The sequence below is a fragment of the Fusarium musae genome, chromosome 11 (assembly GCF_019915245.1).
Source record: "Fusarium musae strain F31 chromosome 11, whole genome shotgun sequence".
NCBI classification, from domain to species: domain Eukaryota; kingdom Fungi; phylum Ascomycota; class Sordariomycetes; order Hypocreales; family Nectriaceae; genus Fusarium; species Fusarium musae.
In genome coordinates, this window is record NC_058397.1 from 2078838 (window position 1) to 2097452 (window position 18615).

General features: G+C 44.0%; 5 protein-coding genes across 5 annotated transcripts; 2 read left to right on the forward strand and 3 right to left on the reverse strand.

Moving 5' to 3' along the window:
- Positions 1 to 3089: 3089 nt before the first annotated feature.
- Positions 3090 to 4131, forward strand: J7337_013813 (uncharacterized protein; the record flags this gene model as incomplete). The annotated part of the gene is made up of 3 exons (XM_044831288.1): positions 3090 to 3144; positions 3201 to 3778; positions 3835 to 4131. The coding sequence occupies 3 exons, from the start codon at positions 3090 to 3092 to the stop codon at positions 4129 to 4131; spliced, it is 930 nt and encodes a 309-aa protein (XP_044674563.1).
- Positions 4132 to 4518: 387 nt separating this feature from the next.
- On the forward strand, positions 4519 to 6003 carry J7337_013814 (uncharacterized protein; the record flags this gene model as incomplete). Its single annotated transcript, XM_044831289.1, has 2 exons — positions 4519 to 5780; positions 5829 to 6003. The coding sequence occupies 2 exons, from the start codon at positions 4519 to 4521 to the stop codon at positions 6001 to 6003; spliced, it is 1437 nt and encodes a 478-aa protein (XP_044674564.1).
- Positions 6004 to 9260: 3257 nt separating this feature from the next.
- Positions 9261 to 11550, reverse strand: J7337_013815 (uncharacterized protein; the record flags this gene model as incomplete). Its single annotated transcript, XM_044831290.1, has 3 exons — positions 9261 to 10412; positions 10445 to 11036; positions 11183 to 11550. The coding sequence occupies 3 exons, from the start codon at positions 11548 to 11550 to the stop codon at positions 9261 to 9263; spliced, it is 2112 nt and encodes a 703-aa protein (XP_044674565.1).
- A 1105-nt stretch (positions 11551 to 12655) lies between these two features.
- On the reverse strand, positions 12656 to 14479 carry J7337_013816 (uncharacterized protein; the record flags this gene model as incomplete). The annotated part of the gene is made up of 3 exons (XM_044831291.1): positions 12656 to 13363; positions 13412 to 13954; positions 14003 to 14479. The coding sequence occupies 3 exons, from the start codon at positions 14477 to 14479 to the stop codon at positions 12656 to 12658; spliced, it is 1728 nt and encodes a 575-aa protein (XP_044674566.1).
- An 843-nt stretch (positions 14480 to 15322) lies between these two features.
- Positions 15323 to 16762, reverse strand: J7337_013817 (uncharacterized protein; the record flags this gene model as incomplete). Its single annotated transcript, XM_044831292.1, has 3 exons — positions 15323 to 15346; positions 15388 to 16627; positions 16650 to 16762. 3 exons carry the CDS (start codon positions 16760 to 16762, stop codon positions 15323 to 15325), a joined length of 1377 nt encoding a protein of 458 aa, XP_044674567.1.
- Positions 16763 to 18615: the final 1853 nt, after the last annotated feature.

Sequence of the window (18615 nt, forward strand, 5' to 3'; positions counted from 1 at the left end):
TATATATAAAGTATAAAGAGTCTTATAAGGCATAGTTTAACTAGTAATCCCCTAGTACCTCTTTTACTAACTATAACTATAAAAAAGCTATAAGGCTTCTTTTAAAGTATAATATAAGCTACTATTAATAGTGCCTAGATATAATATAAATAAAGCTTTTTATTAAGCTTTATAATATTAAGGAATTAAGAAATTAAATATTAAAGGAAATATATAGCTAGATTAATATATTTAATAAATAAGATAATAAAGCTAATAAATTTAAAAATTAGCTTTATAAAAAAGAGGGCTATAACTATATAATCTAGTAAGGCCTTATAGCTTATATATTATTATAGTTAAGAAAAGGAAGTAATATAATTTTTCTAGTAAGATAACTTTATAGTTAGTTAGCTTAATACTAAATAAGATATAAAAAGATAATAGTTAATTAAGCTATATATATAAATAAAGTAAAGTTAAGTAAATTAAATAATATACTCTTTATTACTTAATTATAGCTTTATATAATTAAAGTATTTCTTTTTATTATATAATATTTATAATATTAAGTAATTAATATAAATAAAGTATATAAAATTATTATTACTTATAAATTAATTATTTTAATTAAAATACTTATATTTATAACTAGCTATAAGTATTAAAGTAAAATAATATATATATTATTAAATTAAAAAAAAAAAGTTAAATTAATTAATATGTACTTTATTACTTTAATTTACTAAGTTTTAATATTATTAAATAGTAATAAAATAATATAAAGTTAAATATAAAGAATTAAAATATATATATATAAGTAAATAAATTAAGTAAAAAAATTATATATTTTTCTTTAATTAAATTATAACTTTAATATAATAAATAATATTACTAAAATAAGAGATTTAAATTAGTATATATTTTACTAAATATATATAAAAAAATAACTTTAAATATCTTTAATTCCCCTTACTATCTACTTTATTAAGTCTATATAATATATCTTTATAAACTAACTAAATTAATATATATACTATTTTACTAGGCTATTTATAAAGTTAAAGTATATATAGTTATTTTAACTATAAGTATAAGCTATATTATAGTAAAGACTAAAGGCCTTACTTAATATATTATATTTTATTATTATAGTATTTAAGCTATTTAAAAAAGTATAATATTAAGGATTAATTAAACTAATTATTAATTAATTATATTATAAAACTAGCTAATATACTAGTTTCTATTAATAATATACCTATAGTTTATTAATACTATAACTACTAAAGCCTTAATAAAAATAAAGCTAGTATTATATACTATATATAGCTAAGCTAATATTAAAAAACTAATATTTATATTAACTTTTAAAAGAGTATTTTAAATTATTTAATTATTAATATTAAATATATTTTATATTAGCTATATTACCTTTAGATTCTCTTAGTTATAAAGAATAGGTTAAGAGATAAGTAAAAAAAAACCTACTACTTTATATATTCTATTACTATTCCTTAAGTAAAAAGAAAGGTTATTTATAACTATAATAAGCTATAAAATAAACTAGTTATTTTAATTTAAAGAAATAAAGTAAAAGATAGTTTAAGTATTATCTTTAAAGATCTTAAAGTTATTATTATTAAAAGCTATTATTAAATAAATAAAAATATTATAAGCTAGAATATTTATTAAATTACTTAATATTTTAAAAAAAGATATTATATTAAAGAAAAAGAAAAAGGATTTTATTTTTTAATTTATATACTTATTTACTAATTAACTTATTACTATATTAAATACTTATTATATAAATTAAAAGTAATAGAAAACTTACTTTTATAATATTACTAAAAAAATAATAATAAATATCTTATATATAATACTTTTTTTATTTAATTTAAGTTATAAAAAAGAGATTATATATTATTAAGTTAATTATATTATAATTAAAGTAAAAAAAGCTTTTATATTTTAATATTAGTAATCTCTTTAATATAATAAAGCTCTCTTTTTATTGTTAATATTATAAATAAATAACTATTTCTATATAATACTATAAGTTAAAAAGTAATATTACTTTTATATTATTTATAGTAATTAAAGGCTAGGCAGTATATTAATAATATAAAGTATAAAAAAATAAGTAATTATAAAAATAAAAAATACCTTTAAATAGCTATTTTAATTATAAATAGTATTATTATTAAATAGCAGTTATATATTTAATCTAAAGTTAGATATTTAGCCTTATCTATATAACCAGTTATATAGATAACACGTGACCCTAAATGCACTACCGGTTGTGCGGGTATGAGTCCCCCGGAAGACAAGCATCAGCTTCCGAGGCCAGGAATTAAGGTTCACTAGCTTATAGAACTAACAGAAGGGGGAAGAGAGAAGAGACACCAAAACAGCCATAGCTCGAATCTAGTCGTTAGCCATAATTCCTTTCTGCCGCGCCTTGAAGGACTAAACACTCTCTGACAAACTACTAAGTGATCCTAACTTATAGCGTAATCGAGCTCAAAGTCAATCTTACCATCTCCAGACTGAACTCGGACAGATCCAGAACCCTTGCAGGCCACGAATCCTTGGCCCGTGCATCGGAGTTAGCAGTTTCCCGGGACCAACACGAGGAACCCGAAGTGGGCTAATCTAATCTGGGCGGATTTGTGCACGAATGATTGAGTGTTTCGTAACAGGGAATCTATGCGAGCGTCAGGGGAGTGCATGAGACTGCTTGTGGCCTGATGATATGATCTGGCTGACAGGTAAGATACAGCCATTTTGTCGGCCTTCTGTGGCGCTGAAAAGTTTGTTCAGAAGAAATCTTGGGAGTGTGATTTGCAATCGACCTTAGAATGTCGATGGAATTGCGCAGGAGTCTGCGTGGAAGATCGATCCCAGGCAAGCGCCATACCGAATGTGATTGAGTTTCAATCATGCAGCTTTAGAATACCAGGGTCCAATGGTCCACGAGCTGAACTCAAGGGTGATGAGGGGTTTAACAAGCATAGAAATAAAGCACGTCCCTCCAGAACAAGGACCGTTCTTTGCTTTTGCCCCTCGCCTGTTACCTGTTTTCGCCAGTCATTGAGTTGATCAATATGTCCGCCTACAACGTCAAGGGCAAGAATGCCATTGTAACTGGCGCAGGTTCTGGTATGTCATGTCTTCTCATTTGCTACTGTCGTGGTGGATGATTAACCGAACAATAGGTATTTGCCTGGCCTTCGCCCAGCAGCTGCTTGAAAATGGGTGCTCCGTTGTGATAGCTGATCTCAAACTCCGCCCAGAAGCAGAGGATCTCGTCAACAAATGGGCCACCACTGAGAGCGGCAAGCCCACTGTTCACTTTCATCAAACTGATGTTAGTGACTGGGCTCAACTCTCATTTCTATGGGACGCAGCGCTTGGGAAGCTTGGCCAGATCGACATCGTCTGCAACGGCGCTGGCATCTACGAGCCCCCATCAAGTACCTTCTGGAACCCTCCTGGAGTCTCTTCTTTATCTGAGGACAAGGCCGACGGTAATCCGGGTGTGTACAAGACCTTTGCTGTGAATGCACTTGGTCCTATCAGGTTGGCACAGATTGCTATGGACTACTGGCTACAGAACCGTAACGTGCAAGGCAACCTCCTCTGGGTCGCCAGTTGTGGAGGATACATGCACTCGCTACAGACGCCGCTTTACTTCGCTAGCAAAGCGGCCATAGTTAGTTTCGTCAAATCGCTGTCGAGTGTCCGCAAGCGATTCGGCATTCGAAACGCAGCCGTCTGTCCAGGTGCAGTGCACGTGAGTCTTTTCACCAACAAGCTTTCCTGTAAGACCCTCGCTTACTGTCCATTCAGACGCCCATATTTCACCCGGAATACTGCCGTGACAGAATGCCACCATCTACTCTGGGACTCACCGCAGAACAATGCGCAAGTGTCATGTTCCAGGTGCTCACCGAAGAGAAATACGGTGATGGAAATATCGTTGAGACGGCGCTTATCGGGAATAGAGAGAGCAATTCGGTCAATGTGCGAGAGGTTCCCATGGAAGCTCTATATCCTACTGTCGTGGCTGAGGGTTCTCATGATGGTCTTTATGAAGGAGAAGAGAAGTTGGCGAAACAACTTGCGGAAAAGGGAATGAGAGAATGAGAGAATGAGATGAGATAGCCTTGAGATAAATAAGACAACGACCTTTTCTCTGGATATTTGATGCTGACTGTGTCATGGCCAGTAAGTAGTATGCTTACTGTTGACAGCTAATCACGCTTACGCTTGGCTTTGTTTTATTGCGGATCTGAGGCGGGTTCTGTGCGGACTTTATGCGGATTCGAGGGTCATAATACTAGAGTTTGTCAGCATGGGTATCATTTAGACGATTATCTCGTTACATTCGAGATCCTTTGATGAGAATATGACGTTATTGGGTTGCTGATTTGTCATACCAGAATGGGAACAATGAGATAAAGATGTTGCCTATGCTCGTAGTTGAACCATTACTCTTGCCTGCATCAGATCTAAAAAAAACAAGCAGTCAAAATGGAGTCTTTAATCTTCTCGCTACTCCTTTCAGCCTCTTTCTTAGGAAACGCTCAAGCCCAAGGCCTTCCTCCAGCTTTACCGTTTTCGACAGGCTTTAATTCTTCGTTTTCCCTTTCCGCTGCCCAGATCAAGGCAGCCAACCTCTCCGAAACTGTAGCAGACAGTGTCAATACCGTTATCAATTTCCATCAATCCAGCCTGGTAAACGGTGGCCCAAAACAAGATGACTTCTACAGTCTCCCCGAGAAACCAATCGATCTTCGCTCTGGTCAAGTCCTCAAGGTGCAGGAAGTAACAGACCCAGCACCGTTCTCAATTGCACCTGGATCCTCCCTGAGCAGAATGCTCTATACAACTCGCAACTTCAACGGAACGATTATCCCAGCCAGTGCTTATATCCTCTGGCCGTTTCTGCCCCGCCAATTCAACAGCAAGACCGACGGCAAAGCCCCCGCGGTTCTTTGGGCCCATGGAACGTCGGGCTACTTTATTGACTCCGCACCTTCGGCTCACCGTGGCCTCTACTACGAGAACGTGTTGCCCTTGTCACTTGCACAAGAAGGCTATGCTGTTGTTGCGCCAGACTTTGCAGGTCTCGGAGTAGACAAGTCATGGGACGGGAGTGAGATTCCGCATCAGTACTTTGCCACTCCTGCTGGTGCCCAAGACACTCTCTTTGCAATGGAGGCTGCGCTTGAGGCATTCAGAAACCGCCTTAGTGGGAAGTTCGCCATCATGGGCCATAGCCAGGGCGGTGGGATTGCCTGGGGTGCAGCCGAGTCGTTAGCCAAAAGAAAGGATACCAGTGGTAGAAAGGCTTTCGCGGAGCTCTTGAAGGGTTACGTTGGTACCATCTCTATTGCACCCGTCACAAAGCCGTTGACTACTCCTCGACTCTTCAGCAGCTACAGTGCATCCATAGCTCTGTCGAGCATCTTTCATGACTTCAGGCCCAGCCAATGGTTGACCCCACTGGGTGTCGCAAGACAGAAGCTCATGAAGCAGATCGGAGGGAGTGTTGCAGCTGGACAGCAGTTGTTCTTTACTGAGTCGCAGAGTGTGTTTGAGAAGCAGGACTGCTACAACTCGTCTTACCATGCTGCTGCCTTTGACAAGCTTGGCACAGTCGGAGATAAGCCGTTCGCCGGTCCTCTTTTGGTGATTCAGGGTACCGAGGATGTCTTCATCGCAGCCATGACTACCAACAAAACTGTCACGGATACCGCAAGCCTGTACCCTAACAGCTCTCTGAGTTATATGTACGTCGATAAGTTCGGTCATACTCCAATCATCTCAGGTGTCCGAAGCCTCTGGATGGCTTGGCTCGACGACAGATTCCAGGGCAAGAGGCAGCCAAGAGGACTTCAGAGAACATATGTCAGCGGATGGCTGGGCGAAGATAAGCATTTTTTCGGAAGCAATGGCTATCTTCAGTGGAGTGGAGCACCGGAGTACATCTACCAGAACCCTGGGGCAGTATAGCTCAAGATGTTATTCTGATCGATATCGAGACCTGCTTCGTAAATAACCAATGCTGATAGGTGTCCTTTTCCTTATTCGTCTGTAAGGCATATGATAGAGACATTATGACGCGTAGTTAGTAGGAATAGGTACAAGTGCGGTGAAACCGAAGCTAGCTGGCTAGTAAACTGATGGTGCTTTTGCCATCATTGCATTCCTAGACTTCCGACTCCGTGTCCGCGGGTTGTTAGAATACTCCACTTTTACTGGCCCCATGCTTCCATGCTTTTCGAGAAATTCCGATTTTTAACAATACCAACTATTGGAAACGGCATGCACAGTCTAGGTCTGTGACCAACATTATCAGAAAACTTAACCTTCTGTTACCAATCTCGGAAGCAAGCAGCTTGCTGCATATGGAACAACGCAGAGCTAGCCCCGTGCACGTAGGGTCCGACAATACTGCACGACCAGCGGTAAGTATGGTAGTACCCGGTGCTCTCTGTCAGTATCACGCCATCTGTCCAGTGCTCTGCATATTGCTGGCCATAAATCAACTTGTTCACGAGACCAGAGTCTCCAAGGCGCTACAGCCATTTCTACCAGACTTGTAGGCTAATTGACAACTCGTATGGAGAACAGTGCGGTGAATGCCGTCAACGCAAGGTGAGCATCTATGGCTCCCCTATTTACAAATTGGCCAATACACGAGACCTAACGCGATGCATTTACACTCTTCAGATTCGGTGCGATCGAAACTTACCTTGCTCCAACTGTCGTACGGCTGATCGAGTCTGTACACCGAGTCGCGTTGGGTCACCACGCCTGAGACGTAAAGAGCCTCGGCAACGAATTCTAATTTCGTCTCAGTAGTAAGTTTTCCCTCGAGATCTACTGTGCAGATCTTGTAATGAGCCACGGGCTCTTCTCCGTTATACTCTAACCTAGTACCGCATGGTTCTTCACTAACATTCGGTTTACTCATCCTCAGTGAACAAAAGATCGACCGAATTGAGACGCGGCTAGAGAGTATAGAAGCCCTTCTGCGCGATTCCTCTCACCAGCGAATCCCGGTCCCCGGCAGTAGTACCACGCAGTATCGTTCTGCCCTTTTATCGACCGCCGATACAGGCACGACTTCGACTCCCGACTTTGGGACTCCAGACGCTGGGTCGGTGTTTGGCAGCAACTCTGTTATTACTCAGCAAACCTCTTTTGCCAACGAACTCATCGAAGATGTCATGCAAAGTAATTCACTACGAGACATCGATCCCCGAATGTCAGAAGCCCTTGCCAATCTTAGACAAATAATGGAACTCCAACGTCAATCGCCTATCACCTACGGGCCTCGTTTTCCTCTCCAGCAATCATTGCCACCAGGAGGCCTACGCCAGCTTGAAATGCCCCCAATAGACGTTGTCGTATCTTTACTCAGGAGTATAAAATGTATTTACAAATAGGTTCAGAAGCAAAACCCTGATGCTAACTTGGCTGCAGCGTCGACACCAGGTCTCTTCACATTTCTATGCTACTTCTTTGCAATCAAGGACTTTTCAAATCTCTGTCGCCAGGTTTATTTCCCTACCGAGGACTTTTCTGATGCAGTCTTTATCATCATCAATATTGGACTATATTACTTGTTCCTTGAGTTACTACCTAAGGGACATAACTCGTATCTTCATACGGCTCGGATCAACTTAGAAACTGCGCTTGCAAACATAAATCTCTTTATGCCTACCACGATCGAGAACATCCAAGCTTTATTATTGGGCGTAGGTCATCCTACAGTCATAAAACTTATGTCACTGATCACCTCCAGGCTTTCTATGCTTCTGATGTCTGTAGGCCTTCCGTTGCTTGGCAGCTCAACACTGCTGCTGCCCTGATGTGCCAGATGGCTGGTTTTCATCGAAGAAATTCCCATATTATGGATAGTCCAGAAGAGGCCGACACAAGGGCAATCCTGTTCTGGCATACCTATATAACTGACAAGGCAATGTCAATTCGTCTTGGACGTGCGTCTGTGATTCAGGACTTGGAGATTGACATACCGCGTTCATTGAATTTTCACGGAAGTTTAAGCCTGGAAATTCGGGCTCTTACCGCTACATGGCTTCGTGGTGCATCATTCCAGAGTCGTGTATATGAACAGTTGTAGGTGGTATCTAGAATATTTACCTCACTTGCAACCTAATCGCTAATACAAGCAGACTCTCACCAGCAGCCTTAACCCGCCCAACGACTGAGATAGCCGAGCGAGCACGGTTATTAGCGCATGAATGCCATCAGATGGAGGTAGAGGCTAAAGAGAGCCGAGAATTAGCTATTGCCTCCCTCGAAAAGATGAAAACATCACCCTTGGTCGATATATATGTCAAGGGTGACGAGGTCCAGCTCTTATCGACCATGACGCTTATATATCAATCGGTCCCCGCACCGGAAGGGTCAAGAAGCAGAATCTGTGACGAGTGTATTAATACGGCGCGAAGGGCGACATATGCGCATTTGGAGTGTATTGAATCATTACAGAACGATGCCTTTGCCAGGACGAGCTAAATCCATCGGTGAGTTTATACAGATTATGAGCCCTTTTGTACGCGTCAGAAGCAGCTAACGAATATGGAGCAATCTGGTTCTGACACCATTCGCTCCTTTCTTCATCCTCTTTTGCTATATCATCGAGACGCTGGCGACGGAAGACCTCGAGCTTTTGCAGGAGTTTAGCGCATCCATTCAGGGATGCGACAATGCTTCAGAGGTCACGGCGAAGCTTGCAAAGCTTTGTCGTGTGATAAGCGACGTTGTGGCTTTGTATGTTGAGGCCAAGTCGCATCAGCAAGAAAAGCCATGGAAGACATTGGTGGTGAGTTCGATACCTACCTGAGCCAACTCGGGTTTCTGCCTGTAGCAGATCAAACAGCAGGTGCCAACGTGGGAGCGGACAACATGCCTGTACGCGCCGAAGAAGCCCAGGTGGCGGATTGGATGTCTGGCAGCCGGAATTGGTTTGGATTGTTGGATTACGATGTATCACAAATAGGCGAGTATGATCAGCAACCGATGTGACGGATTGAACAGAATCCCTGAAGTATAGAAGGCCGGAGTCATGATGCACTACCTAAGGACTAGTTCAATTACGCACGATCACATCTGATGGACAATTCGGGATCCCATCCAAGAACTATCTTCGGTTTTGATTACTGTCGTTATATTTGACAAACAATGTTCTAATCTGCGGAACTGGTATGACTACATAGTACCTGTCGCTAAGCTCAACCCTACGAAGCATCTTCCTGGCTGTCTCTTGTCAAATCAATATAGTCATTCTCATCTTGACCTGCGCCCTGAACTTTACTCTTCTCACTATAATTTTCAAGAGTCATAAGAGGATGTAGAGAATATGGTACTATGCCAAGTTGCCGTCCAGAAGATCGTCCCTGCGTTTCAAGTGATAATGGACCAGTGACGACTGGTAATCTAGATGGTGTTGTTTCCTTGGAGATCTCTCGTGATACTTCCCCATCTGAAGAAGTTGGAAGCGTAGACAAAAGTTTGGAGAACAGTGTTGAGGGACTCGGCTTTGGCGTAACTTGGCCCCCAGGAGTAGATGGAGTTTCTCGTCCATCTCTGCCGGGGCTATAGAATGGACGATCCGCGTTCGGTCCCAATGGCTGGACTTGCGCACCCTTTGAGATAACCCGCGCCGAGCTATTGAAAGAAAACTCATACGTCGAAGGTAAGGCATCTGTAGCATTTGATTGAGGAGCCGCAAGAGCCACAGAGGATGTCGTTTGGACTGAAGCTGAAGAATCTTGTGACGGCCTGTAGTCGGAGTCGTTCGGGTCATCGATGTCAAGGGGCCAGTATTGGCTGGTTTTGCGTGACCCGAAAATGGACTCTTGATGATCAGAACCGCAGTCAGAGTGCGCTTGGGATCGGGAGTTCTCTCCTCCTCGGGAACTATACTGCTTCCCGGGTGCCAGTCCCTCCATGGACAACCCCTTTAATTTCTGAGATACGACTCTATCAACTTCACTGGCTATCGATTCCTTCTCTAATGAGCAGATTTGGTGCATCATTAGGCCTAGAAGTAAAGGGGTCACCTTCTTATTGGCCATGCCATCAAGCTCCATGGTAGCTTGGTCATCTAGCAGGCCTTGGACTAGCGGGACAATAGCTCGTCGCTGCTCAATTGTCTTCTCGCGGCGTTTCTTTGACAGAAAAAACGCCGAATTATGGCCTGAACTTTCGCTGACAGTTGATTCGTCGAAAACATATTGCCATTGTTCGATGTACGAAGCCATTAAAGGCTTGAAAGTTCGTGTGGCCCAGGTATGCGCGTTATCAAGGATCATTTGAAACATAGCAACATCAGCAAGCTTGGTCATCTCGCCGCTCCAAATAACGCGCATGATCTCAAACAAAGTCAGCTAAGAGAAGCCAAATAGATAGATAGACTTACATATCCCTCTTTGCGTCTCTTCACTATTTCCTCTGTCGTCTCTCGGTGGCAGCACGGAGCGTCGAAATCTGTGGCATAATACATAATCCACACTTTGACGCTAGGTCCGATAGTGGTGATGACGGGTATGGGGGGGATATGCGCATGCTTGGGTAGTTTCACAGCAAACTGAGCTGTGTGCCTGATCAAACTAATCGCGCATGCTGCAGCATTAGCGGCCTGGCAACACACGTCTCTCACGGGCCCGTTGTCCTGCGTCTCTTTTTTATATTCGACTACAAGCCAAGGGTAACATTTGAGGTTGGCTTCCAGTGGTGGCTTTTTAAAAACATGGGAAGGTGCTGGTTCGAGGCCAAATCCATGTAATCTCTTAAGTGTTGACCACGTAAACGGTTCCATAGCAGATGTCTCTTGAGCCCTATTCCACTGTCTAGCATTGGGGTCTACCACAGTAGGAATCCCGGCCGGATGACGGTTGTGATAAATGGGAAGGAAGAAAGCGTGGTCTGGTTTAGGGCTACTGAGGATCTTGAATGGCGCTATTCCGGCCTCCTCATCTTTTTTAAAGAGGTCCCAGCGCCTATTGGTCTCTCTTGACGATTAAGTTAGCTTTCTGGTGAATAAAATAAAATCATAGGTCTGCATACCTCTTAATTGCGTCATGATAATATTTATTATATGACATGCTTGAGTTTGCCGTTAGCTCTGATTCCCAACTGAATTTTATAATAACTTTACCGTCTAGTATCATCTTTAGATAATGAAAGAGAATCGGCTAGTCTCTCAAAAAAGTGCTTTGCGTAGAAAGCCTGCCACTCGTCCTCTTTGTAGCCACCGTTAACGAGACTGTGTGCCTTGATCAAGGTCTTCTGCGCCTCAGCTAGGGCAGGATCTGGATCCGGGCCATATAGTAAAGGGTTCAGCTTATCATCGGAAATAAGCTCATTCTTATTGATCAAGTCTTCTCCATTGACTACACAAGAAAGGTCTGTGATTAATCTCCGTACGCGCTCTACGTGCGGAGGGAACACATTGACCGGGATCAGGGGTTTCTTCTCATCGTAGAAAATGTTCCTTCGGCCGAGTTCATATCGATCCCAAGTCATATTGGGGTAGAAACAGAGATGGTATACTGGTATGAGGGAATATGGATGGTGGAAACAGTTACGTGGGATAAAATCACGCAGCTATATATAGAGCAGCTAATCAGCCTACCCCTGGTACGTACAGCGAAAGATTCGGCGTCAATTCCGTTGTAGAAGCTTTCGCCTATCTTCCTAGGGTTTAGTCTTTTTTTATTGTCTCTTTTATTTGCTCGCTTTGACCATATGTTGGCTGACCCATGCAACTTGTCAACCAACTGCATAACATTGCGTTTCAGCTGTTGGCTAGGAAAGCTGATAGGGTGTAAGATGTAGGGGTACTTCCTTCTAAATGTGGAAGGTACTTCGGATGTGTGGGTCTCAGCGAAGCAACCCAATATATCCCATCAAGTTGGCCGAGGCGCAGTTGGTAAACATTTCCCTTCCATACATGACCAGGAAAAGGCTCTGGACAGGTATGTAGGCAGTCTTAGCACTCTGGATCAAACAGGGGCCACCGAATTACTCAATATTACCAGCGATGCTCGCTCTAAGGGCACCAGGTTTTCGTCGAGCAGCTTGAACTGACCTTATTATGGGTCTTGAGAAGCATGCAAAAGTTGAACATAGGGACTAATTAACTGTATGTCGAGTAAATACTAGAATCGACATACCTACATACATACCCAGAACTTCAATGAGTACAATTTTAAGATTTCTCGCCCAGTAGTGAGGCAAAGCCAGATTTCGATGGCGTGGAGCGACTGTTCACTACATTTACGTACTTCTGATACTAAAGAAAGCTATTGGAAAGAACGCCTTGGCCAGATCGGAAACTAAAATACAGTGGTGGTGCTAGATCTGCGTGCTTTTAAAAGTAGGACTAAAAGTTCCTTAGCCCAGTCTTAACATCAGTCTATCACGAAGCGAAATATCCTCACTCCCAGGCTGGAAATGGTGTTCGCACCCTTTCTCTCTTCTATAGAGAAGCTGATAAGAGGCGGATTAGTAGTAAGGATAGTGACGATTAGCAAATAATCGTTGTTATATGTTTTGTACCACTGCGCTTTATCTGCACTTATAAAACTCCTATTGCAGTCTCTAAAATGACAATACGATCTATATGGAATTACACCTTTGCCAATTTGACATACACATTCGTCGGTGATCGCGTCAACGCGAGCATCTCATCCTCCGTCGCCAGCTCAGGCTTGACCGGGTCCAACTTGAACCCCCAGAAGAACAAAGTAAGAAATATCTTGATCTCGATATAAGCGAGCTTCTTGCCAAAGCAGCCACGAGGCCCAAGTCCAAACGCCTGGGCCGGTCTCTTCTGCGGATCAAACATGGTCTCCTCCTCGCCCTTATCGTTGACATTTGACGTCAGCCACCTTTCAGGAACGAATTGCGCTAGGTCTTCGTCATCAAAGAGCTGTGTCCTTTCCATGTGTGCTAAAGCAGCTTCGGATCGCTTTTCAGGGCTGACTGGGATACTGGGCATCACGAGGCCGGGGCCGTTGCCGAGGAAGCCCACTGTTGTTCCTTTCGGGATGAATCGACCAAGAATCTGGGTATCGGTGGTGGCTTGGCGAAGGGTAACTGGGGCGACGCGTGAGTGTCTGAGCATCTCTTCGATGACGGCGTCAAGGTACGGGATGTGAGCTTTGAGGATCTCCTCTGCTGTTGGAATACGGTTGTCCTTTGTCGCCTGAGAATGTGCGTTCCCGATGGCTTCGCGCAGGAGTAATTGTACGCGCTGGTTGGCAGTCAGGTACTTCATTCCCCAGCGGAGAACAGCTGATGTTGTTTCATGCCCGGCAACCAAGTATCCCATCAGCTTCAAACTGTCAGCAAAATCACTACACAAACCCAATTGTTAACGTACCTCGCTCATGATCGTTTGACTTCGATAGTTCGGCTTCCGCCCTTCCTTCTCGGCAATTGAATCCTCTCTCGCAAGCATGTTGTCCAAAGCACAGCGTTGCGGCTGACCTGACTCTCTCCGTTTAATGCTCTTGGCAATCTCACGATCTCTCAATCTATCACGTCCCGCTCTTGCCCGCCGCATCTTGGGGGACAGATTGCGGTAGAGGAAGTGGTGAATAGTGGGAAGAGGCGACCTCATGGAAAGACCGACACTGTCTGCAAGAGTGGTGAAGCAGCACTGTTCTTCGTCGATAGAAACGTCCTCGAATTCGAAGAGGTCATCTTCTCCACCTGAAACGGTTTTCGTCTTGAGCTCTTCGATTTGTCTGCCAATTTGCCCGTCTCCAGAGTCAATGCCGAAGGAAGCACCGAGGATAATATCCAGTGCTGAATTGTGGATGTCCTGAGCTATATCGAATGGTCTGCCGCCTGATAAGTCAAGCTTGCGGTCCCAAAGCCTGAGAAGACTACTGAACTTGTCGTGGATCTCCGGAGCCGAGGCCTACCAAGATCAGCGAACGTTCTAATGCATAGCTACATGTCTTCTTACCTGTTGAAGAAAAGTCGGCGCCATCAGATCACGAATCAATTCTTTGTTCTTCTTAAACTTTGGGTCTGACGATTTCAGCGTGATGTGATGACCTGGTACAACACCATTGAACTGCTCCGATGTCACGTCACTTCTATCAAACTCCTTCAACCGACGCATACAAATATCTGACGACTCAAAGTAATCTGCCACGAAAACCCAGGGTGCGCCGAAAGGTCTCATGAAGACCTGGACGATAGGCGATTGATGACGAGCGGGTTGCTGTGCCCACCATTCTCGACGATTGGGAGCATCTCTGAACTCGGGGATATCCCCCATGAAGGATTTGACCGCATTTTCGTTATACGGAATACCTGGGATTGGCTTAGGGAGCAGCCAGCGTCGGAGTAGGTAAAGAGCGCTAAGGATTGAGAAGCCTAGGGCTAGGGTGAAGTCTTTTGGAGCGCGCTCCGACAGCTCAATGAGACGAGACAACATGATGACTGATTGCAGAAATAAGCAAAGCGAGTTTACTGGGCGTAACAGGTCTTTATACACCTTGCTAACGACACAGTTCGTAAGATAACAGTAAACTTTAATCCGAGAGGGAATTGCCGAAGTTGCTGGGATCTTACATGTCCATTAAATGCCATCTTATTGGTTCATCGCAGCATACTTCCGCAATCTCATTAGTGGAGGCGCAAGGCTTGCGGGGTTGCGCCATGTCATCTTTTAGCGGCTTGAAGCGCGTCAAAGATTCATTCATTTGGTCGGCAAGTTCAGTATCCCGCAGGATAAACTCTATCAAAATGACTGATTGCTACAGGTTTTGGACCGCGACACCAGTGAGGCCCTTCAATACCAAGGCGAAAAGGATGAGGAACAGTCTCCAGATCGGAAAATTCCTTTGAGATGGTTGTCGCGGTCTGAGGTAAGCGGAGTTGATCACTGACATCAGATTGGGCGCTGCGACTTATCTGCGCCGCATGAAACGTCACACTATAGAGTTCAGGATGTTCCCGATAACCTCCCGCGGATGCCGACTACATGCCGACGTTGCCTCTGAATCATAGCGGGGCAATACTCCGTATCCCGATCATTTGCATCTTTTCTATTGGTAATAGTAGCCTCTCTCTCATTAAGTATCAATCTATGAGAGGATATGAAAGTCGATCAATAAGGAAACCTGATCTCAGCCTGCACACCAGAAGGATTGACTTGAGTGTTGAGTCAAAGAAACGACGACAAGGTAGGTCCTGTAGGAAATGATTACATACAATAGCAAAGAAAGAAAGTATTAGAGAAGATATGGGAAACTTAACTTCGATCCTCTACGATAGCTCAAGCGGCGAGGAAAACATATGGCTGAATGAAAGAAAATCCATCAATGTTCGACGATATCTTACCCATCCGAGTGGCGACAGAATTTTCTTTTTCTGTTTGTATACTTTAGGAGGCTTTCTGTGGTGTTTGTGAGGTCGCCGAGCATCTCCCTTCCTTTCTGACCTTCTCTGCTGCCGTTGCTGAGCTTCTTCTTCTTCTCGTTCTAATCTCTGCTGCTCCCGTCGTCTTCGTCGTCGGCTGTCTCGTCCACGTCTGGCCTTATCGCTGCTCGCTCTTAGGTGTCGATTTAGGAGTCGCTGTGGATATAAAACCACGGTTTCTTCTGCTTCTGGCGCTGCTGGAGGTGCCACTGGCATCACTGGTGTCTCGATATCTTGTGGTGCCGTGGAATCTTCTCCGGTCGTGATACCTCCTATCTCGATATCGGTGGTTGGAACCTCAATTCCAGCGTCTGCACTCCTGAGTTGTGTCTCTTCTGGAGTTGCGTCATTGATTTGCTCCTCTGGTTTCTCTGGAGGGCTATCTTGGCTTTGAGGTTGCTCGAGAGCGTTTCTGATCTCGTCGTTTTCTTGCCGAAGCCGCTCAATTTCCCGCTGTAACTCAGCGATCCGGTTTTCTTGAACAATCTGAGATGCTGGATCCTGTAGGGGCCTAACGCTGGGGACCGGAGATGTTCGAACATCATCGGCCATCGTACTCTCTTTGCGGCTCTGTTCGAGTTGCTTTTCAAGTTTTTCATTGTTGTCCTTGAGAGACAACTTCTCGTCCTCCAGTCTTTTTATTTCTTTGCCTGCTTCTCCAAGCTGATCAAAAAGTAATGTATTGCGGTCTTGAGCAGCGTCAATGTCTGCCTCGACCTCTTCACTCCAACCCGCCAATTTCTCAAACCTCTTTTTAAGCCGTATGTTGCCTGGGTTCTCAATCAACTCCTTTCGTCTTGCGCATCGCTTTCTACAAAGTTTCGCAGGAGTGACATTTTCTATTTTTGAAAATTCGCGCTCTGAGGGCTGGATTTCCGGTCCTGGTTCCGCGACTGAACGTAGACGCTGAGTAAGATCTCTCACCTGTTGTTCAGCATTTTCGCGCTTGAGGTTCGCTTGATGGAGCGCCATCACCAGAGCGTGCACATTCTGCATAGGTGCAAAGCCAAAGTGCCATTCTCGAGAGGTCTCGTAAATATCAAATAAAGCTTTGGGGACACTGAAAGCTCTCTTGAAATGTTCTGGTGCCTTTGGTAAGTCTGGCTCTGGTTCTTTGACTTCTTCGTCAGCAATGCTAACTTCCTGAACAGAGCTCGCAGAGCTGCTGTCAGGTGAGCATGAACGTGACGGCCCAGATGATGACTTTGATGAATACACCAGTGATGTGTATGAGTAACGTCGATAGCTCGATGATGGCTTCACTGATGGTTTCGGTATTCCTGTACGAGATTCGCATGGCGAGGGACTACTTGATGAGATACGAGGTGGTGATGGCTGTCTAGCAGGATTTGACAAGTGAGAGTTTGTTCCCGTCTCACCTTGGTGAGTGATCAAGCGGTGTCTTGACGTACCAGCAGTAGCCATGGCGTACCACAAGAGACTTGGTAGACTAATATTTTGTAAGTGACAGAAGCTTGAATTTATAAAGACTTGACACAGCTGGAAGGTACTTCGAAGAGCCTCGAATAGATCCCAATATGGACTGACCTTATTGGTCCACACAATTGTGTACACAGAGCCTACAGCAATGAGCTGCATTTTTGGGGGCCTCAAAAAGCGAGCGCGTTCGTCAGCAGACTCTTCTGGGCGAATGATGAGCAACACAATCAGCCAACTACGTCTTACATGCCATTCGCTCGCGCTCATCGCCAAAACTGGACGCGATGCCTGCAGCCTCACTTTGAGAACGGAAAAAGGCACGTCGGCTACTGGCGGTTATTGCGCCGCTTGTAGTTTGAAGAGCGAAGAAAAGCCCGAGTTGTCCGTCCTTGTGTGACTGGAACCCCCACGGTGGGAGTGTTCAGGCTCACATCAATCGCCAACACCGGCTGTAAACGTTGGGGGTATAGGACCTATACCCCGACAGCATTCGGACTTTCGAAACAGGAGACTTCGGATATCGAGGTGCAGCAAAAGTGCATTTACAGTTTTTCTCAAAATGCCACGTCAATTTGCACGTGTCAGTGAAGCTGGTCAGGTGTTGGAAATGGTGTTGGGGCTCTAGCTGGATTGTCATGTGTAGCAATTGTATGTCTCCTGGTAGTTAATTTAAATAGACTTCGCTGACATCCATCATGTTAATTGGCATTATCCTAAGTAATCTCGCAATCTCACTGGTTTTGATCGATGCCTGACAGTAGAGTTGCGTATATACGCGGGCGTTAATTGAAACAAGGCAAGGCTAGTTCAATCAAGCGAACGAACTGCTAAGGGCAACGTTGCATCCGGTTAAAGCCGATAAATATAGCCCGAACACTTAAGAAAAAAAACCTCATTTAGTTAATTCGACGATCTTGAATCAACAGCATGATAGTTACAATACTCCACGTTCGCGGGGACCATCACCCTCCGGGGCCCCGGATCGCAACTCAAAAATCCATCGCAACATACCCTGTACCACCGGCTTACTCCCCGATTGGCTCCATTCTGCAAGCGGTGAACAACGGAGTTTCCGCGATCCTCGTCCAATGACGTATTTTCGGGCTGTGTCGGCTAATCACCGGCTTATTCGCTGTCCATGCAACAAAGCTCAGGTAACGCGATGAACTGATAAATACAAACAACAACACCTCCGCTCGTTTCCAAGATGAGGATCTGCGAGGTAGTTCCAGACATGATGTGGTCGACCAAACTCTTGTGTCTTGCGCTGCAAGTCGCATCTTCTTTCTCTCTTCCTGCTGAGATTCCGACTGAAGAGTATCCATCGCGTAAGATCTGCCTAGTAACTTTGACCCCTGATGGCGCTAAGCTAAACTTTGATAGCGGATGGAACTGGCAAAGGAATTTGGAAAGATGCGTATGTAAAGGCGCAGCAATTTGTTGATCGATTGACACTCGAGGAGAAAGTCAATGTCACGCGTGGTTTCGCGGCTGATAATGTTTGCGCTGGTAACACGGGTACAATTCCGCGCCTTGGATGGCCGGGTTTGTGTCTTCATGATGCAGGCAATGGCGTTAGAGCGACGGATTTTGTGAACTCGTATCCTTCTGCTTTGCATGTTGGGGCAAGTTGGGATAAGAACTTGACGTATCAGCGGGGTTATTATATGGGGAAGGAATTCAAGGCTAAGGGAGGTGAGTATATCAATT